The sequence below is a fragment of the Megalobrama amblycephala genome, linkage group LG4 (assembly GCF_018812025.1).
Source record: "Megalobrama amblycephala isolate DHTTF-2021 linkage group LG4, ASM1881202v1, whole genome shotgun sequence".
Taxonomy (NCBI): Eukaryota; Metazoa; Chordata; class Actinopteri; order Cypriniformes; family Xenocyprididae; genus Megalobrama; species Megalobrama amblycephala.
The window spans coordinates 27462543-27485903 of NC_063047.1; the positions used below are offsets into that span (position 1 = coordinate 27462543).

General features: G+C 37.1%; 1 protein-coding gene across 1 annotated transcript in view; it reads left to right on the top strand.

Moving 5' to 3' along the window:
* Window positions 1-1855: 1855 nt before the first annotated feature.
* Window positions 1856-23361, top strand: part of zdhhc8b (zinc finger DHHC-type palmitoyltransferase 8b) — an 82585-nt gene continuing 61079 nt past the window's right edge. The window contains exon 1 of the mRNA XM_048188675.1: window positions 1856-2503. Coding sequence (XP_048044632.1) covers window positions 2400-2503 — 104 coding nt within the window. The 5' untranslated portion in view covers window positions 1856-2399. The remainder of the gene's footprint in view (window positions 2504-23361) is intronic.

Genomic DNA, 23361 nt, shown 5'->3' on the forward strand with positions numbered 1-23361 from the left:
CGTTTAACTAGTAGATCGATGGAGAAAATATATAAACACCACCGAACGCTTTCTTCACTGATAAGCAAGGGTTCAACTTTAAGTTTCATCAGTTATCCTCTACTATTATCCTGTGGAAGTAATCTGTTGAGAAACATATGAGTGGAAAAAAACGTCCATCCATCCATTCACTCATCATCTATTACCTTATCGCTATCGTTCTGTCTATGTTCCAAGCCCCATTAGTCAACCCTAAAAGGCTAGTTTATCCTGGGAACACAAAAACTTTAATTAAGAATATTAACTATTACTAAATCATACCTTACTTAACAGATGATTAGCTATACGTTTAGATTTGAATAGATAAAAATGTCATGAAAATGTGAGTTTTCCCCAATGTGTCATACCAATTCATAACTCACAATATAGAGCTGACTGGGTCTCTCTGTCATCTTAATTTCTGCATCGAAATTTTCCAATTTATTTTTATTGGCATGAAAGATCACTGTACATACTTCTGACAATGAATACATGCTATGAATGATGAAGACGACAACTTTGAATATATATATACAAATATTTAATTTTCTTTTTTTTTTTAAACGTTGGCGAAGATAGTTCGTTCTTTTGATGGATGTAACAACAGGCTACTTTCTGTTAGGATCAGTATGGGAAGGTAGCTACTTCGACAAAAGATAAGTTTGGTTTTCATTTGATAATATTATACATATCAAATAACTTTAGAAAAGTTATTCGTTTTAAAGATACCTGATTCGACTCAAAGGATTCATAACGCTCCGATCAGTACTTTGAAATCGGCCATCACTAGATTAAAGTGTTTTTTTTTTTTGTTTGTTTTTTTTTTGGCGCACAAAAATATTCTCGTTGCTTTATAATATTAAGATAGAACCACTGAACTCACATAAACTGATTTAAATATGTTTTTAGTACCTAACGTTACCTTTATGGATCTTGAGAGAGGAAGTACCATTGCTGTCTATGCAGGCCTCGCTTCGGATTTAATCAAAAAGAATGACATGAGGGTGAGTAATAAATGACATTATTTTCATTTTTGGGTGAACTAACCCTTTAACATAAAAATGTTTTGTTCAGTGGACAGGTGACCTGAGGTAACTGTTCGAGGCTCAGGGTCGCCAGGTTTTCACAACAAAACCCGCCAAATTGCTAATCAAAACTATCCCAATCGTGTTATGGGGGGTAAAATCCGCACTTTTTTCCCCTGGTAAAATTCGCATTCCAGCCAGGGACTAAATCATGTTATTCGGGGTCGCTTCAACCCGCGGAAACAGTAGCCCAATTCAGCGGGAAAACCAAGGACTTGGCAACACTGTCGAGGCTGTTGAATTCTTTTAGTCACATTCATTTATTTATTTCCATTATTTAATGTGAACATTGTTTTTCTAGTGTTTTGGCTGCACAATGATAAATTAGCTGTAGTACCTAGTTACAAGTAGAGTAGTGACTGTTCATTATAAACCTACTGCTCTTAACATTTATTTATTATTTTTTTTTATTATTATTTTTTTTTCACGCGGTATTTCGTGAATTAACGCAGTGGTCATAAGCTGTTCAGTGGAAGTTTTATGATACAAACTCCTTACGTTACATAGGCTACATTTCTTTATGTTCATTAGTCAACGTGAACGTTGTTGTTTGTCGAATTTATTAGCTTAGAATACAAATAATTATAAAATATAAGATAAAGATGAAAAATGTAATACAAGTATCACTATATTGCTCTGCTTCTGCTTGTAACTATTTGCAGCACCCCTTCAAAATGTCACGAAATCAAGACAGTCTGCACGGGGCAACAGACAGTTCTTCAAATTTGCCACCAGAGGTCACATGAGAACCACAAACTTACAAACACATTGAAGTTTGGCTTTGCTCTGGGCGCTGCTCTGTTTCCAAACTCAATCTTTCAAATTTCAGTGAACTTCTATATGTTTTGACGTTTCATTAATATGATTTTAAACAACAAGGGCTTCATATGGACGATTTCCCTTTAGGACTGGTGTGTGTGTGTCAACTCCACCCCGTGTCGAGTGTGATTTCTCCATCATTAGCAAAAGCACAAGTCTCTCTTTACGCTGCTTACAATCCTCAAGACACGACAAGGCCCCACTGATGGAGCGCGCGTGTGTCGCCTCCTCTATTTGCGTAGCGGAGGCTCCACCTTTCAAGCATTGCAGTGACCTCAGCAGTGGGCTGAATTGAGCTGGGTGGGATTTTCAGGCTCGTATTCCCGATCGCGTATCCAAGGATCACGATTTAACGGTGTATGTGACGGAGCGAATAAGCGTTTAGCCGGCTCGCGCTGAACGGTGCAGGATTTGTGTTTGTGTTTGCGTGCATCTAACGATAGGGATCCAATAAACGAGGAATGTGGGATTTACAGAATGCCCAACAGCGTTGGAAAAAGATTTAAACCCACCAAATACATCCCGGTGTCCACTGCCGCCACTCTTCTGGTGGGATCCACTACTTTATTCTTCGTTTTCACGTAAGTTTGCAGGGATTTTTTTTTAGTAGTGATCGTAAACTGTTCACTTTAATAAGTTTTATGGCAGTTAAATGGCCATAAGGCCTGTGGTTTGGCTGTGAACCTGAACTATTTCTCTGATTTCTTAATTTAGACATAGCTAGTTAATGTGCATTTAGAAGCGTGCATTTTGGGGGTCTCCTAAAGCTTGATGATATCGGTCATCCCTGTTGAGAATTCACATGTGAAATGAGTTCAGCAAAAATGTCTGGTTGTCTTAAAATATGTATGCTATAAAATACTCATTCATAGACTAAGTTAGAGACTGAGCTGATCTTCAGCATATACTGCCTTTTTTGTTCTTGTTCATTCATTGCAATGATTTGTGAATGTACTGTAATGTAAGGGGGATGTGCTTTCACTGTGATAGGTTTTGACATCCACATAGTTTCATTGTAACATCACAGAAAGATGTGTTTGTAGCTATTGGTTAAATATGTGTGGGTGTATGTGCATTGATCATTGCTTCAAAAGCTTTCTCTTATAATGCAAGGCTAAAGTCGTTACAAAAGATCACCGCAAAGTGATCTTTGTAAGTGTATTGATGGCCAGGAAGTTGCTTTAGGTTGAATCATTCATCAAGCAGATTGTGACAGGCTTTGATTTACTCTAGCAGTGGTTTGAAGAATCATCATTAGACTCAGATTACAGTTATTCTCATTCAGATTACAGTTCTGAGTACAGTCTTTATTTGATCATCTTGCAGACATAAACTCACTTGCTTTGGGAATATTTTTTAGACTAAGCATCCTACAAATTGGACTTAATGGACTGTCATAATTTTTTTTTTTAAATTGTGGTTTAGCTTTTTTACCATTTTCAACACCTTTTTTCTAAGATAGTTTATTTTGAATATTACTGCAGTGTGACACGAATACATTTTTAAAAGTAAAAAATATAAGGTCATAAAGCCTCATGCGTAATAATTATAAAGGATTTAACAAAACATTGTGTAAAATATTGTAGATGTACTGCAGGGCATGTCAACATCCCAGAAGTATTTCATGCCAACTACCCAGCTGCTTTTAATTTTGGAGATGGCTGTGTAGGGGTTTACACCTGGTATTAAGATGCGATTTGGCCGATCGCATCACAAGTAGACGAGGGAGACACATACCCGTTACACCTGGTATTTTAATCTGTCTCTTTTGTCCACTTTCAACAACAACCTGTCCTGATTTCTTCGAGAGGAGGGTCTATGGGAGGGTAAATGTATTTTTTTATATATATCTTTCAATCTAATGGACAAAATAAGCTTGTGCAATTTACATATGAACGTGCTCGGAGATGATGAAAAACAAACGTAGAGCAGCAGCTTTCATTTCTGCTCTGTGCAAGACCAGACCGAACGCTGTTAGTGCGTGTTAAAACTCAGGAATGGTGAGAGAACATTGTGCTTGGTATATTTTTTGTCTTCAAACCAAACTTGGGTCTTCAGCCGACAAGGTTTAAATCCCATCTGGCTAGCATGTTTTCCATAATGTTTACTCGTTAGGTCAGTAGGTGGTCTTTTGTGTCTTTTTGACCACATGACTATTTCCACTACGAAAGCAATCCAGTCGAATGCATTTTTCGACTACCTCTGGATGTGGTCGAAAGTGGACGAGCTCAAAACGTCTAGGACCCCGTTTACACCTGTATTTAGCTTTGTCCACTTGTGATCCGATCGACCAAAATGCATCTTAATACCAGGTGTAAACAGGGCCTTTACGTTTTTCGTCTTCAAACCAAACTTGGGTCTTCAGTTGACATTTCAAATCACATCTGGCTAGCACGCTTCCCATAATGTTTATGCATTAGGTCAGTAGACGGAGAGTAGGCATTTTCGAATGCATTTTCGACTCTGTAAGTGGTCGAAAGTGGCTCAAAACAAACTCAAAACGTTTCAAACCCCATTTACACCTGTATTTAGCGTCATCCACTTGTGGTCCAATCGAACAAAATGGATCTTAAAACCAGGTGTAAACAAGGCCTTAGAGAATAATACCCTTATATGTGAGGTCTATAATACGTTACTTTTTAAAATTGTCCCACCCTTAAACTTTTATAAAGTTGTCGACTGGTTTGGGACCATGAGCCCCAGGTGGATGATCTCTGGATTAAGAGTTTATTCCATTGCTCTTTGATACTCTGGATTAATATACTGTTTTGGAAACAGGGGTAGACCTTCACATGCTAAATTACCTATGCAAATAATAGGAAACAGACTGGTTTTTCAGTTTCCTCTGGTAGTCATTGAGAAGGTAGATCTGTGTCCAGCCTCAGACCTCAAAACCGCAATGCCATCTGTATTTAAAACGGCACTCAGGTGCAGCATTAAAGCAAATGTCAGTACCTAAGGCCACGCTTGTTCACTCACTGCTCACTAGAGAACAGTTCATAGACCTTCAAGGCAACAAAGGAGGTGTGATGACTTTCTCTCAAATGTGAGAAGTAAAGGGGCATCAGGGTGTTGTCAGGCATGTACGCAGATCTTAACAAGGTCGTTCTCAGTTGGTTTTCCCATATGGCCTCACTGCATCACTGCATTTATGTCAAGGGCAGCGGTGTGGAGTGAGGAGACTTGTGATGTATAGACCTTGTGATCTTCCCACATATCTTTTGTCCATTTGTTTGACGTGTACTTAAAATGGCGTCACCACTTTTTAAGATAATGTATTCGTAATTATCATCTTTTGAGATTTAATTTCTGAAAATTTGCTTGATGAACAAGCTAAGGAAACAAGTTTAGTCCCTCATTTTCACAGAGAATGAACTGCTGAAGTGCTCTTAAGAACAAACTTCAGCAGATTTTTGAGTTTTCTCAACTTGTATTCAGTTTATACAACAAAAAGTTGAGAAAACTCAAAAATCTGCTGAAGTTTGTTGCCTTAAACTTTTTAAGTTTTCTCAACTTTTACAGCGTTGGCAAGTATGACTGCTTTTTAAGCATTCAAAAGACAAATTACGAAGTAGCAGTGTTGAGGTCTGCATTCAGTGCTGATGGATATTCTACCATGATGTTCGATATTTTTGCTTTAGAATAATTTGCTTCTGTTGCATGTTTATTATCTTTGAAAAAAAAAAAAAAAAAAAAAAAAAAGATTTGAAACCTTTTTAAATGGCTTGACTATAGCAGTTTCTCCTTCCAACCAATGAAAAGAAAGCATATCAGTGTGAGCTGTCAGATAGTGACCCCCTTTTAATTTGTGTCTAACCTCTTTCCCTTGTTCCCTTACGGGGGACAGATTGGATTAGCAGTGGTCTGTATTATTTCTAAACATTATGGTGACATAATGGGCTATAGTTTAAATTTAAGGCCTTTAATGAAGCACTCATCTCCATTTATATTAATCTTTGTTCCCTGCTGTGCTTTCTTGTTAATGGGCCTGTAATATTTTTATGCTCTTCAGTTAGATTTCGTGAACACTTTCACCCTGCACACACAAATACAATACAAACTCTTGTAAATTCAGTGTTTGTAAGAAAATGTAATCTAAATGTGAATAAGAGGAGGACTTCAGTTGTGATAACACACATACACTGCTTTTGTTTAGCAAAATGTCAGGGAAAGAACAATATTTGGCTGATGAATTGCACATAATTCTGTTGAAAATAAATCTATCAGGTCGGAGACTCAAACAGAGCAGAACAGTGGTGATTATTAGTGTGCCATTCAGAAAGTGCAGTGAACAGAGAGACGGAGTGATGAGCAAAACGGAAAGAGAATGACGAAAGTAGTTTTAATGGTAGTCACAGTCACAGAGAAGGTTTGACAACAAATGTAGCCGTTTTTTTTTTTGTCCTAACGCGAATATGTTTTCACTCACTCATGTATGGATAAAACCGTTCTTTCAGAATATCTTCTTTTTTATTCTGCTGATAAGGATGAGTAAATTTTCATTTTTCGTTAAAATACAAAAGTAATACAAAAATAGATTAGACTTTGTTGCCTTTTCCTTCTTGTATCACAGAACAATTGCGTTTAACTAACAACCCATAGTCCCAAATCTCTTAAAAGTCTTTCATCATCACATCTTCTCTACTATCTGCAGCATTATTCATATGAGTAGCTTGGATGTGGATTTTAATTTCAATGTAGGTCATTTTTTGTTTTCAGTTGAACAGTGCTGTGCTGCTGTCAGTGTTTGTGAATATCCATGAATCTGCGATTATAACTTATTAAAATCAGGACTGGGACTGAGAAAGAATTCGGAAGTATAGCTCCCATAATTCCATGTGATTTTTCAATAGGACTGTAAGGTTCATTACAAGAAATAGATGGCAGAAATAGCTATTGATCAGTGTTGTGTTTCTCTTTATATGCTCAGAAAGATGGAGAAAGAGAAAGCTTAACCTCAGATCTGTAACTGTTCATAAAGGCTCTGTGAATACAGGCCATAAACTTTAATTATAACCATGAGCAGTTTGTGGATTTGGCTACAGTTTTCTAAGTCTCATTCATTTAAAATGATTTGTATTTCTTTTGCATCCCCTAGAGGAAACTATGAAAGATAAAAGTTAAACTCTTCTGAAACGCTTCAATTGCCGTTATCTGCGCAGTTTCTGTTTAATGCACCATATGGTGGAGTTATCTGTGTAATGAATGCAAAAACTGTATTTAATTAAATAAGCAAATATCTACCACTCTTTAGGTGTAAGTTACCACTAATGAAAATGAGAATTAGTTGGTCTGACAGCCGTTAAATTCTCCATGACTATTGAAAATACTCTTGATTATGAACTTATTTAGCCTTTATCTGTGTCTTAAAGTATTTGTTTAGATTTCAACCACTGCAAAAGAAAAATTAAATCATATCTGTTCCTTTCAGAGCCCTGCAAGCCTGTTTAAAACAATAGAACCTACTATGACTCACTCTCACCCTATGTGGAACTCACATTAGAATGGATGTGGGAATCTAATTTTGGATGTCATAGCTCATGTATTCTTAGCTAGAGGCTACATGACAGTAATGAGATCAAATCATTTTCCCCATGTTAGTTGAAATTAAGTAAAGCCGGTTCTCATGAAGATTGATTGAAATGATGGTGTTAATTTGGTATAGATTGCTGTTGCTTAAACTAGTCCGTCTACCCTCTGAGAAATACAATTATACCCCATTATCTGTTACACCAATGCATGACCATAATTTTCTAATGTAACGTTTTGACACCTTCAGCTGTTAGCTCTCAGTCGAGAGATGAATGATAGATGTGCATGGGCGTTTTTGCTTCCCTATACACTACCATTCAGAATGCTGGGGTTGGTAAGATTTTAATTGTCTTTGAAACCGTAAGAGCCAGTTAAAAATGTGACACTCAGGTTAGTGGAAGGAAAAAAAAAGTGCAAGGTCTAGAGACGCGTTTTTAAAACTTCTTTTATCTTGAGCGCAGCATTTTTAGAATGCCGCGTCATGCGTGAGACGCGCACAATGGTTAAAGACATCCGTCTAGCCGAGCTCATGTTGACACTGAAAAACTATGGAAAAGAAGCGTTGTGTAATGGAAAAATGCATTCTTTGTGAATGGCCCCTAAGAATAAATCTCTTATTCTCACCAAGGCTGCATTTATTTGATCAAAATAAAGTTTAAAAAAGTAATATTGTGAAATAGTATTACAATTTATTTACAAATTTACATTTTTCCATATAATTTATTCCTGTGGTGGTAAAGGTGAATTTTCAGCAGCTATTACTCCAGTCTTCAGTGTCAAATGATCCTTCAGAAATCATTTTAATATGCTGATTTGGAGCTCACGAAACATTTCAAGTAACGCAATATTGTAACGCATTACTTTTAAAAGCAACTGTCCTCAACAACACTGGTCATAATATATGATGAACAATTGAGTGATGCTTCTTATTTAGTTAAATTGTTTTTCTAATGAGGCTGGCAATCACAAACTGTTGATTCAGCATGCATGGCTAAACCATTGGCCTTTTTTTTATTGATTGCTGATTCAACTTTCAGATGATCATCAATGAGCTATATTACATTGAAACATTATTTGTCTGTATATTGAGTCTTTGAGAATGATTCAGACGAATAAATACTAGGCCTTTTTATCTTATTTCAGCCAGACTTTCCCATCACCATGCCACTGCCACGTTCAGATAATGCATACAGATCAGTGTGCCATCCATGTAAGGCATTTTGAGTGAATCTATTGGAGATTTTTCATTATACAAAAATATTTGAGCGCAGATTGCAGTGATTAAACAGAGAGCCATGTAATAATTTTATACAATGCTTACATTTAGGAGAAAAGCAGTACTGCAAATTAATAAAGAAATGCCCATTTTTTTTATGACTCCATTTTTTAATATTGGAAATATCTATAGCTGCAGGCTGAAAAAGACTTCAAAGAGTCAGGCAAAAACTGAAGCTTTTTCTTACAGAAAAACTTACTTATATATTTGGTGGTCAGTTAGTACTGTAAACTGTGATGACATTTTTATGTATGTCTGAGAATTTAATGCTGAAAAGAGATCTGTGTGCACATGGTTCTCCATCCAGTATGACAAATTTCATCCTACTGTCATTGCACAGCTAGTGCTCCTCTAATAGAATTGTGTCCTGATGCTTTTCTCAGTGAAAGAAAATCTTCTGACACTGTTTCCCCTGAAGACAGCACAGTTTGTTGACATCTGTAATGTGCCATGGCAGAAGTGACAACTGATGAAACCGCCACAACGGCTGGCCGAAAAACAGACATTATTGAAATGCACACTGTGAAGGAGACGTGAACTTTAGATTTTTTTTTTTTTTTTTCATGAACCTTAAGTACACACAAATTTCCAAGACAGACACTGAACGTAATGATGGATGAGTGAGTCAGATGTTGATTTAGTAACTGCTCTGATGGATCCAGTGGGGTTGTTCAGTGGAGGATTTGTGCAAATGATTCAAACTAGGAACTTTTTTTTTTTTTTTTTTAAATGATTAATTTAATCATTACTCAACAAATTCACTCTGTTTTTGTTTTTGTCTTAAAAAAATGACATATCAGTTGAAAGACTTTTTATTTTTGGGAAACTTTTTATCTTTAGCTTTTTATCGCGTTTAATTCTGACTCAACTCTCTGAAAAAATATAATTTCTTTTGCCAGGACACTCAGCAGTGGCAAAGTGCAGGAAACACAGCTTCCAATTTCCGAGCAGCTAAGTGTGTCATTACCTGGATTATAGTAATATAGTAAGAAAGCTGAAAGCGTTTTATTTGTTTCAGATTCTTAGCTTTTTATGTAAAAAATCACCTGCTTTTAAATATGGTGTTTAAAACTGTAAAAATAAAATTACCATACTTGGGGTTATTTTAGGGGAAACAGATTTTATGAATGAGACAATTATACTAGTATTATATTGAATAATATTGCATCTGAAGTGTGTATCTGTATGTGTTATTGTGTGAATAATTTAAAGGTAACAAGACATGGAATATCTCAGGCTAGTAACTCCCTAGATTATTTGCTTCCTCGTAGTAGCTTTCCCTCTCATTAAAAGATGGAGAATCCCTGCTGTACATGCTTCTGAGACTCATAATGAACTTAATTGTCCTGCTGGGCTTTGGTTTGCTTCATCTGCCCCAGTAGATCTGTATGTTTTTGGCCGATACTTTCCATTCTTTCACCAGCATAAATTCATTTTAGGTGGTGCAGGGATTTACATTCGGAATGTAGACGCTTCATTCAATTGAGACCAGGTTATCGCTGTGTTATTATATACACAAAAGGCTCCTGACCCCACACTAGAGCTAAAAATACGGCTTTTCTGCCGCGCCTCTGTTGGCTTTCGTAATCATAGCCTGCTTGGAAATCTTCCCCAAAACACAGAGGCTGCCTGTGCAGACCGGTTGGGGTAACTGGAGCTCTCAGTGTGTGTGTGTTTGTGTGAGTGAGGATGTATGTTACCTCTGAGGTGAAAAGGGCAGCAATGGAGCAGGAGGGGGAGGAAGTGGAGCAGGAGAAGGAGAGAGGTGGCAGGCAGGGAGGGAGTTGAGTGAGTAGGGCTACTCCTTTTTCTCCATCCCCCTTTCCAACCATTCATCTGCCCACTGGCTGGAAAAGCCTCTGACTCTTTTAGGAACATGTGGAACACATTTAACCACCTCAGCTGCGCCCACCCGAGCTGTCTCCACCCTCCTTTCTCTTACTCTTTTCCACCCATTCTGCACGCTCTGCCATTTACGCCTGCAATTTCACTGCATTTGCAGTATTGCATTCTTGTTTGATTAAAAGAGAAATATGTCATAGTTTTTGCCCTTTGCTGTATTTCAAATGGCAAAGGGCAAAAAAGAATAAAATAAACTAATAAATCTGAAAAATTAGCAATGAGCTCTTAGGTTTTTTGGTGTTTCAAAACGTAACTTTTAATTTAAATACTTATGCATCCTTTCGTCTTTTCAGTCGAATTCTACTATTATAGACCCAGAAAATGGATCCACATGGAGACTGTCATATCAGAGAGAAGGTGCCATCACTCAGACTGTTAAAAGCATCTCAGAGGTGCCACTGGTCTCTAGTGCTTTGATGTAAGAGATGTAAAGGCCAGCATGGCCCCTTTGGGTTTGTTATTTTATTCGTATACAATACGTTATATCACTGGTGGGCCACTATGGAATTTTTCATAGACTGAACTGAGGCCATTATCTAGAGATCAAGGAGCGGCATATGGAGCAGAGCAGACGCTTTCAGTTTATGACTGTACCGTCTTTGTTCAACTGAAATCAAAAATACAGCATAAAACACAATGCAATGCATCTTTTCTGAATAAAAAAGATGAATTTCTTAATAAAAAAATCTTACTGTGACCTCAGGCTTTTGAATGTTAGTCAGTGTGTCATCAGAACTGTAAAATAACACAAATGGAAATATGTATTGTTGCGGCCAAAAAGAGACGTGAATACATTTAGTAAACAGTTGCTGTCATAATGAATTAGTGTTGATTGTGCAATGCTCAGAAATTGGTTCAGTTCTTGGTTTGGTGCATAGATTATAATATTGCAGAATGAATTTAATTGAATTTGACTTTCATCAGTTGTGTGAGAACTGTGTCTTGTCTGTGACAGAGGGTATGATGGCATGTGTGTATATATATATATATATATATATATATATATATATAATATGTGTGTGTGTAAGATATCCTTTATGATTGGCTCATCTGTATTCATCACCTTACACGGTTATGTCATTTTCAATCAATCCAGTTTGAAGCAAAGGAATAAATGAAAAGTAGCCAAAATGAGAAGTGACCCTAGAGCCCTAGAGTAGAGCGCTCTGTCGACTGTCAGCCCAGTGCTCCGACAGAATGAAATCACCTATGCAAATCCATTCAATTTGACTGTAAAATTCTGGAAGGCGCCCACAATTATAGCTTTATCCTGACCAACAGACTGCTGAATGCCATTGTGAGTCAGAGTTTGGGGTTTTCTTTCACAACAAGATTTTGTTATGCTTCAAAACAGTCTTTGTAAGAATTTGATTGCATTTCAAGCAAGACAGAAGATAAGGCATCAGCAAATGTATTTTTTTTTTCTTTTCACTTGATAACCGAAGTGAGTAGTGCTTTTAATAAATGTTCAAAATATATTTAGCCACCTTTTTTGGTTTCATAGAGTATAGTATAGTGTCCTTGCTTGAAAAGGAACGCAAATGCAACGCTAAATTCCAACGTTCATATTTATAAAAAAAGGTCTTTGACGTTGAAAAATGCTTAGCGCCACGTCAGGTTCTAAGCAGATGTATGCAATTTTTCTTATGGCAGAGAGTCAGAATACTACAGGTATTTGAAAATCTAAGTAATTCTTGCTGCTTGCCATTCTCAAAAAAAATGATTTGGACTTTGACTGGTGCTCTTTTATATGCAAATTACATTAATTAGGTGGCGTCTACAAGGTGGAGAACTGAAACTATTCAGCTGCGCACAATTTCAAGGCGCATGTTATTTTGAGAAATGATCATCAGATCAAATGTAAGATAGTTTCTTTCTATGCAACATTTTGTAAATGAGGCCCCTGGTCACTCTGGAATCAGACAATTTATTTTTCTTTTCTTTTAAATTTCCAAAATTCCCCAGCTTAACTTCCCATGGAAAGTTTCTGGAAATGTTCTGCCCCTTTGCAACACTAGTCTTGAGGTTCACTATATCCATACTAGCATTCTAGAATCCAATTTTTCGGCATTGTCGCATACTACACTCTTAAAAGTAAAGGTTCCAAAAAGAGTGTTTTTGCAGCAATGCCATACAAGAACCATTTTTGGATCCCAGAAGAACCTTTCAGTGGACATTTTGCAAAGGAACCATCTTTTTTTCTTTTTTTTTTTTGTGTGTGAAGAACATTTTAGTAATCAAAAGAAACTGTATCCACTATAAAGAACCTTTTGCCTAATGGAAAGATTCTATGAATGTTAAAGGTTGTGGAACCATATGCCAATAAGGAACTTTTATTTTTAAGGTTGTGCATCATGAGACAAGTATATTATGTTTTCTTTTTGATGGAAAATCCAGGTATTTGAAAGAGCTGTACATTTACCTTCTAGGTAAAGTCCAGGGCGCCATCTTATTTTCTGCTCCAGACCAGCTTTGTTGTAAAAGACTATTGTTTTAAAGAGCTTGCCTCTGCTTTTACGGTAAGCCCTGATTGCGTTTTATAGGTGGAAAGGACCAGATAGAAGGAGGATCTTGTCTTATCTGTGCTGGCTTGTTTGTTTTCCTCTCCTCTGGGACATAATTGTCAGAGTATGGCTGGAAGACCTTTTTTTCCCTTTCAGATCTTTACTGTTGTCCTTTTGTTCGTTGCCATCTCCTGCAATCTTAAACAGCCTGTTGGGACGTGTCCTTTACTCAGTTTCATTCTCAAGATCACGCATGTTCATTTATGTTCCAGTATTGTGGCCAAAATAAGCTGAAGAAGATATCGTTGTGGCTGACATTCATGATCTCAATTCGGGATAAAAGAATGAAGCATATTTGACATTAAAGACCCCTTCAGTCTGTATTGTTGCTGTAGTTCTTTATTTATGGTCTACAATGATTTTGATCTTGTTAAAAGAAAATCCATATGTTCAAAAGTAGTGCTGGGCGGTATACCGGTTCATATGGTATACCGGTTTCAATTTCGAGACCGATATGTATAGCGTATAGAGAGCAGACTTATATTAACTGCATACCCTTCTTACACTAATGGAAACAACTTTATATTACTCACAAAACTAACTCTCTTTAATTCTGCAAATACCATGTAGAGCCATAAGATTTCCACGATGCAGAAAACACAGATGAAATCACGGAATCTATTCACAAATAGAACTTGCTGTATAAAGTGGAACGTCACAGAATTTGGCCATTTTTGGATGAACAAATCAAAAGTATGTCAGTACAATGAATAAGATATCGATACGGACTAGTGTCTGTGAATATTAAAGCTAAAAAAGACTGTTGAAATCTGAAGTCTGTATGAATGAGCGCAACATTTTCGTCTACTACTACACATACTGAAGCACGCGTGACACTCGCGATGATTTCAGTGTCTGCTGTCTCACTATACATAAACTTCAACTGCAGAGCTGCTCTTAGAGTCACTTTATGAACATTGCACTGTTTAATTTGAGATTAGACATTTGTCGTATCGTATACACAGGAAGTCAAACGTCTTCACGACCGTAACAGAGTTCGGTATAACTTGAAATAACAGAAATATACTATTGTACAATTGACTGTACTTCGATTATAGAGATAATAATAGTCATAATAATAATAACACCGTTTATTAAAACACAAACTCAAAGGTCTTCATTGAAATTACAGAAATTGCACAGTAAAAATGTAGCCTAATTATTAATATTATTAATTTTATGATATATATAACAGTGATATACCGTGAAACCGCCAGAATTAAAAAAAAAAAAACGTGATACAGATACAGCCCAGCACTATTCAAAAGTATTTTGCACACTGTAAGTGATACTATACTGGGTGTGTGTATACTGTATACATGCCTTGCAGGGTTGATCAATTTTATTGATCTTCCATCTGCATGTTTGTGTTTATATGACGTTGTTTATACCGGGTAAATCTAGAATATGAGGGGGTGTGTGCACACTAAATTGATCCTATAGTTCCACTCCTGTTATATTTAGTATCAAGTGTCTACATGACAATTGCTTGGCATTCACACACTTCAGCCTGTAATATAGAGCTTATCCCTGTCAGTGTCTTTAAGTGACACATGTTTCTCTCTAATTTCCATTCATAAGCAAGACCTGCTCTGTTAGCTCTGACTATATGGTGTTGTTATTCCATATTAACTTAAAGTAAATACTAGATCTACACAAAAGTTTGGGTCCAGTCAATTTTTTTTATTTTTTATTATTATGCATTAAATTGATCAAAGGTGACAGTAAAGTAAAATTATATTTCAAATAAATACTGTTCTTTTGAACTTTCTATTCATCAATCAATCTTAAAAAATGCAGCACAACCATTCTCAACACTGATGATAATAAGAAATGATTCTTGAGCACCAAGTTAGATTTTTAAAGGATGATGTGACACTGAAGACTGGAGTAATGATGCTGAAAATTCAGTTTTGCCATCACAGGAATAAATTAACAATTTAAATTATTTTAAATTATGATAATTTTTCACATTATAGCTGTTTTACTGTATTTTTGACCAACTAAATGCAGCATTAGTGAGTATAAGAGACTTCTTTCAAAAATCTTAACAATCCCAAACTTTTTAACAGTATTTGTGTGTTAGATAAAGTGGTTTGAATGTGTCAGAGTCTGTGTGTGTGTGTGTGTGTGTGTGTGTGTGTGTGTGTGTGTGTGTGTGTGTGTGTGTGTATGTGTATGTGTGGTGGGCAGGTGGGAGTCAAAGGTCTGATCTGGATAGTGTGGACAGCTGACCCCACTCAACACTGTGTGTCTAGTTGAGTGTTAGGAGGACTAAAAACAACAGCTAAAGAAATAGACAGGGTCAACAGTCTTGTCCTGTTGTTTTTGCAGTTGTGCTCACTTGAATCAGCAAAGCATTTAGAGTGTTGCTGACAGAACAGTAAATATATATTCACAAGTCTGATATATTGAATTTTCCTGCTGTCACTTTGCCTCTCTAATGTGAACCAAGCCACGTTTCATGGTGGGGCCAATCATCAATCATGAAATGGGCTTGAGTTATGGGCTATTGGAGAGAACCAATAATGGAACCCACGGACAAATCCATTTAGGGCCCATACAAGGGCTTATTTAGGTTCTGTTTACACCTGGTATTAAGTTGGATTTTGGTCGGTCGGATCACAAGTTGACGACGGAGACACATACCCCTTAACTCCTGGTGTTTCAATCCATCTCTTTTATCCACTTTCAATCACTTCTATCCTGATTTCTTCGAGGGGAGGGTCTATGGTTGAGTAAATGTATGGGTTTTTTCAGATCTTTCGATCTAATGGACAAAATAAGCTTGTGCAATTTACAAATTAATGTATGAAACAACATTGGGAGCATCAGCTTTTGTTTCTGCTCTGACTGCTAAAATACCACGCTGAACGCTGTGAACATTGTGCTTGGTAAGTTTTTCATTTTCAAACCAAACTTGGGTCTTCAGCCGACAAAGTTTAAATTCTGTTTGGCTAGCATGCTTTCCATAATGTTTACTAGTTAAGTCAGTAGGTGGAAAGTAGGCGCTCTTTTGCGCTGTTCGAATGCATTAGACCATATGAGCATCTGCACTATGAAAACGATCCAGTCAAATGTGTTTTCGACTACCTCTGGAAGTGGTCAAAAGTGGACAATCTCAAAACGTTTAACACCCCGTTTACACCTGTATGTAGCATCGTCCACTTGTAATCCGATCGACCAAAATGCATCTTAATACCAGGTGTAAACAGGGCCTTAGATAGGGCTGACATGAGCCCAAACCCGTGTAGGGCCTGTAACTCAAGTCCATATCGTGCCTACATTGGCCCCACCATGAAATATTGCTTGGGAATTAAAGTCCAGGTACCACTACTTGAGCAATGACAATTTAGCGTTTTTAAAGTGCACACTTTTGATTATTAATCGAGATGGAATTGATGTAATCAAAATCTTGCCTTGAAAACGTTTTGGAAGGGTGACAAAAGATTTGATGATAAGGTGAGGTGAGTTTCTATTATCTGCTGCTTCACAGTTTAGTAGTGGCCTTTTCAGCATAATTACAATCCATTTATGGTCAGTAGTTAGAAAAAAGCCCTTTGCAGTGTTTGTGCTCAAATACTGGTGATATAATGAGGTTTAGTGGGAGGGCAGCCTTGGGATAAAAAGTAGAAGCCAAGCGTTTTGTGTTCTTCTTAGTGGAAAAGATTTTTGTGTGTGTATGCACACACAACCAGTGTTTAAATCATCATTATGAATGAGGTTATGGATATGGATAGAGTGTAAAGCTCTTGCTAATTAAACTCAGATATGTGAGAGGGAGACAGAGACTTGGAAAATTTTCCTCATCGCATGAGAGCTGAGCTTGAATCAAACAAACAGAACCTCAAAACCAAAGCCTGTCTAAATCTTCTGAAAGTAATTTAATGGTGCTTATTCTTTCAAAATAATTAATGATGCAATAGTTGCTGTCATTTTTGCAGAAATTCATTCATTGTTAGTGTTTAACACACTGCTTAGAATGCTTTTGTTTAGACCCTGACCCTTGAGATTTAGGCATGTCAATGCTTTTATTTATCTACTTATTGCTTCTAATCTTACATTTTCTTTTAAATTGCAGATTAACCTTTTTTTCAATAGTATTTTTATAAATAATGAAGCCTCGCTCTTGAACGAAACAACATACAGTATAACTAGATTTATCTGCATATATAAGTAGCTGCTCTTGCTCTGCCCCTCTTTGTTCACTAGTACATGTGACAGCAAAATGGTTGGTTGAAAACCCTGTGCTTTTCAGACAGCTGTAGTTTTGAGACTGTCAAGTTGTGTATGCAGGTGTATGAGACATTCCTCTGATCCATGAAGAACACATCCACTCGTGAATGTCAAGCCTGCCAGTGCAGTGAGAAAGAACTTATGGCCTCTTTACTGCCACCCATCATCGCGTCAAACAATAACGATCCTGTATAGTTCTGGAGATTTTTTGTCATTACTTAGGCCAAGAAGTATCACTCTCTTATAATATATTCACGGCACTATAATCTCTAATATATCTGTTATTTACTGTTATAGCCACAGACAATATATGACACTATCATTTTGTTGTCTATTTAAAACATAGTTTCTGGTTTTACATCCCACCTCTGACATTGCTATTCTTGCAGTGAGGAAGAAATCCTGTTCTCAGATGTTCTTGCAGGGTACTGAATAACACAGCTAATGATTCTTTCCACTTACTGCCTACAGTGTCCTTGTTTTAACTCAAGAGCTGCTTTGTCTTTTTTCTGAAAACCTGATTAAACATCACTGCTGCCTCCCACGATGCCGTGCGAGAGTTTAACCCAAGGACTAACCGAGGCATTGGAAATAAGTGTTCTCCTGGATGCATGACAAGGATAGTCATACCCTTAGAGGCCATTCAGGAGTTTCATTTTGGAACAGCACGGTAACTGTGTGTGGTGTCTGGTTGAGTGCACACTATTTTTAAGCCTCTCAGAACAGGAGCAAGGCACCGTTTCTTTTTAAAATATAGCAGCTAGGCCTGTAAGCGACTGTCAGCCATGGGACACATTAACTGCCTTTACTATTAGTCTGCAAGGTCTCTTCTTTATCATATTCAATAAAATATAACTATTACTTTAATTCTAAATCTTACTTCTCTCTTTTTCTTGTTGTCTCTTTCTTTCCAGGGTCCCCGCTGGTCCTAAATAAGTCTTAAAATCTTTAATTCATTTTTATCAAATTGAAGGCCATGAAAAGTCTTATATATCTTAACATGGTAAAGAAAAACCTTAATTATTATTTCAGGAGGTCTTAAATTTGAGCATGAAAAAACAGGAATCACAATATGGCTTAATATATTGATTAAATTTCAAAAGGCGATCATTGAAATAAATAAATGTGAGCTCTGCACATTCCAAAGTATAAACATGTTGCTGTTGCATGTTCGCAGTCAATGAATGGCACACATGGGACTGATTGCTTATGATCTACTGCTGATGCATTATGACAGTATTTACTTTATGGTGATACCTGATGTCATACCTGCAAACTCATTGGCTTTTGGCGAAACTGGGCATTCTGACATTGAAATACATTAAGCCATATTGCAATTCCTGTGTTTGTCACTTTTTGAGGGTGAGCAAAAACGCTCAGTTTTTTTGTGTGTGTCCCTTTAAATGCAAATGAGCTGCTGCTCCTAAGCAGAGGGCGGAGTTTCAGGAGCTTGTGGTAGCACTTAGCAGCGCAGACACGCAGAAACTGTTTTGCCTATTATTATATGCAAAACGGAGTCGGACAATGATAGAGAGACTCAAGAAGTGACAACATGTAGAATGCAACAGGAGGTTTCTGAATGGTTAGTTGATGAATTTATGTAGCTGATGTGGAGTTAACTTAATCTTAAAGTCATTGATTAGCATATTCTGTCATGATAATCTGTAAATCGCTCCTGTGGGAACTGTTGTAAGATGCTTACAGAGCCAGAAAATATATGCTGCATGAAGATAGAACAGGTATAGTTTAGTTTAATTACAGTAATGTAATACTGTATTGCAATAACATGGCCTCACCCCCTTTGTTACGTGTTCTCGGGGGGCGAGGTTTATGTAAATTCTAGGGTTAGTGATGTCACCAACCCGGGAAGAGGCTTGTTGTAGTCCCTACCAGCCGTTTGTTGTAGTCCTTAAACAGAGAATTCTTTAAAAGACAATATCTCCGATTGCATTGAACTTTGCAGATACTGTTTATGCTCAGTCAGCAACATTACACACTAACTAAAGTTAAAAAAAACTGAAAGTGCAATGAACCACCCCTTTAAATGTTTAGCTGACCATTGATAGCTTGCAGACTATGGCTACACACAAGCTGCACGTGCTCGTCACTCTTTAGCTCTGCTCACAGGGCACGCCTACAGGAGCTCGGCTGTTTTTGGAAAGACTTGGCACAGCATATCTGTCTTTTATAAATCTGATAAAACTAAAGACTCTTCGGAGATACGAAGAATGCTATACTACTCTATAGGTAGTCAAGATTAACGAAATTAACAGAAACTGTGTGTGTTATATACCCTATATTAAAGCTGTGAAGGAATATTCAGATGAGAAATGAATACTGATTTAAAAGTAAAGTTTATCAGAGCTTTCCACTAGCATTCACACACATTCTCTGTTTATGTGTGGTGTGAAGATGACTCTGTACAAAGGAGATTGTAACAGCTACTTTCTAGATGGCAGCCTGCCAAACCTTATCTCCCTACCCATGCCTGGCAGAAGTCCCCCCCCCCCCTCTCTATTTTGGTCAATCACAGTGACACTGTGTACTTTATGGTCTTTCAAACACTTGTATGGCTTTTATGCAAAAATGCATCTTGCCATCAGTTTAACCAACACTATCAGCTATCTGCTTGTTTTTCTCTGAAAATACCATTTGGCCGTGAGCATCCTGTTTGGTGCAAAATATTCAAATATTCTAAAAAAAAAACTTGTTAATAAATGTGAAGTTCCATATTTGGCGTACCATATGGCATGCATGACCAAATTAACTTTATATGCTGAAGTTATAATATTACAAAATAATCAAAAGCCATGCCTCCTCCAAAACACAGCCAAGTCTGCAAAGCATCACAAGAGATTAAAATACCTCATGTCTCAAAGCATGTAACATTACGATAATAATGTACATGAGCAACTTAGAGCTCTTACTTGTACCACCTGACTGCTGCAGATTCATTTCGTCATTGATAGTGTTGCCATAGAAATGCATAATTCCGAGTCTGAGGATATGAACTGCTAAGAGTAGAATGTCATGGGTTGCCAATTGCCATCTCTTAATTACAGTAATGACAACATGGAGTAAATGCAGCATAAGCTTGTTGTTTTGGTTCAGAAGGAACTATAAAAGGCTCTCTGTCTACAACTCTGCATTGCCTTACAGAACACGCTGATCAGGGTCCGTGGCACGGAGGTATGGGAATACATGTTGACAGGCGGGTAGAACACCCTATTACTGCATTCGAACCAAATGCAATGACTGGCTGAATTTTTTTTTGGTCCTGAGACTTCCACAGAAGATATATGTGCATTTAAAATATTTAGACCATTTCTATTATTGATTGCTATCAGGATGTGAAGAGAGATTTTTAAAAATAAGAAATAAAATAAGAAGTGTTTATGAAAAACATTGCCTACCCTACCTTTGAGCAGCACAACTGCTTTCAATAGTGATAATAATAAGAGATGTTTCTTGAAGACCACATCAGATGTGATGATTTCTGACTTGATGACTAAATGGCCCATAATAAAATCACAAGCATAATACAAACTTTGCATCAACTGAAACAACACACACAGTGTCTAGAAGTGGATGTGTTTCTGAAGCAGCTGCCACACCTCTTGAGCTTCTCCCTTCAGAGATGGCAGCAGATTTTTCCAGCCTGCTGCATATGTCACAGCACCTGCTGTAAACACTGCATTTGAAAACGTCTTGATGTGTCTGATGAGCATAATGAAAGAAGCAGATGGGAATGGGATTTTAGCAGCACCATCAGAAACACACCTGTTGTTCTGTGTGAAGCATTTCTGCTTCCTAGAGAAAACCTGAAGTCTTGTGCTGATGTGGCTAACCCTTGGCTTTGAGAAACCTCAAAAAATGGGAAACCCATTTGTAAATAAGATGTTTTCGAACTCATAAGCATTTGACATGTCCCTTTCTACAAAAATTTCCTCAAGTTTTTGCTTTCAGTTCACCAGCCAAAATCTCTCTCTATCTAAAAAATTGTGAAAAATTGTGTTCTTTTTATACAACTGAATGAAGGGAAAGGTTAGCCACTCAAAGCTAACAGCACAAGCCAACTTGGTTGGTTTGTTTGAAGAATTTGGCTGAATGAGGTGCCTACAAATTACCAACAAACAATTTGTTCAGTCTTTTTTTTTTTTAGCCAGACATTTTAGATGAGAGGATTTTATATCTTATCCTATTATACGGATAAAGCCTATTATATGCACTATAATATATGTCTCCTTATCTGTCAAAACCTTTCACATCAGCGGTCAGAGTATGACTGATGCCATATAATTGTGGTGTCCAGTTTGACCATAGTCCTCATCCTTGGTGTTGTGTTATTATTGGTACATAATTTTACAGAATTTGTTCTTGTCTGACTGATGTTTTTGATATGTTTTGCCTCCTGCCCTTTTGTAATTTACCAACCGTGTCAGCACTTTCCATAGAGTGACTTATCTTACATCTGTCAAGCCACTGCCCTCAGGTGACTTGAGTTCACAGCTCTGAATAATGGCAGGCAGAAAATGGAAAGTGCTTTGTCCTATTTTTTTATTGTTTATATTCTTATTCTGCCCTACAATGTTTATGCCACGACGTTTGACCTCCATTCACAGGGTCAAAGGTCAACACTTGTGAAAATTCACCTCTGAGCATGTGTTTTTTGGCTGTCTATGGTAAGATAATACTCCTCAGGTCAGGAAAATGCCCTCGTTGCCCTCTTTCTCTCTTTGTGTTGGATATCATTAAACACTCGAGTTGACTTTTATGAAGCACTATTTACCCGGCCTATATAGGATAATGGTGGATTTCATGCTGTTTGGGAAGAATTTTCAATCAAGTTATCAAGCTTTTGTTAGACAATATTTAATCTATACGTTTAACGTTTGGGGTTGGTAAAAATGTTTTAATGTTTTTGAAAGAAGTCTCTTATTCCAGGGAACATAAGTAGAAGCTCAACCTAACTTGACACACAAAAACAAACTTCTTCTAGAAGCTCAAATGCACTGCGTAACCAGTGAGGTTCATTCTTGTGTGTTACGCAGCATGTTTGAGCTTCCGGAAAAGGGTTAGTTCTTGTTCGTTATTTAGGTTGAGCTTCTGCTTATATTTGCTGATCAATGTTTACATATGAGTAAGCCTAAATTAAATCTTTTTATCATAAAAGGTGATCGAATCTCTTCAGAAAATTGGACTAAACCGCTCGATTCATATGGATTAGTTTTCCAATCTCTATATGAACTTTTTGAAGCATCAAAATGTTCGTTGTAAGATGTCTCTCAGACATATCTTCATGTGGGTTCTGAAGATAAACTAAAGACTTATTAGTTTGGAACGACATGAAAATTATGTCATTAATTACTCACCCTCATTTTAGGGTGAGCTAACCCTTTAACCATAGGTGAATTAGTTCATAGTTCATGGCCATTCTACAACAATTTCATGTTGTTAAATCATGTTTGCTCAGACTGACTTGGGTTACCGCAACATGGAACTGATAATAAACAGAGACCACGTTATCTCAGTTTTGACCCTGTGATCATAAATTGATGTTAGGTAGGAGTGCATCTTGACACCCCATAAAGATTTCCTTCTCTTTTTCTGTCCTCTCTTTTTCATGTAGTTAAATCCCCTGTCTTCTCTTTTTTTTTCTTTCTGACTTCTCGTGCAGCTTTTTTGAATACAGATCCTCTACCATGTCTTTCTCTCTCTCTTCGTCTCTTGTGAAGATGGATGGGTTTGGAGCGGAAGTGGAGTGCAAGGCTTTTGGGTCACTAATTAAAATCTCCAGACAGCCCATTGAAACTCTAACACTTGACATCCATCATGGTGTCAAACCTCCTACATGTGATAATGAATGGTCTCGGATGAAATCTCATGACTTTGTGAGATTTTGTGTGTGTGTGTGTGTGTGTGTATAGGG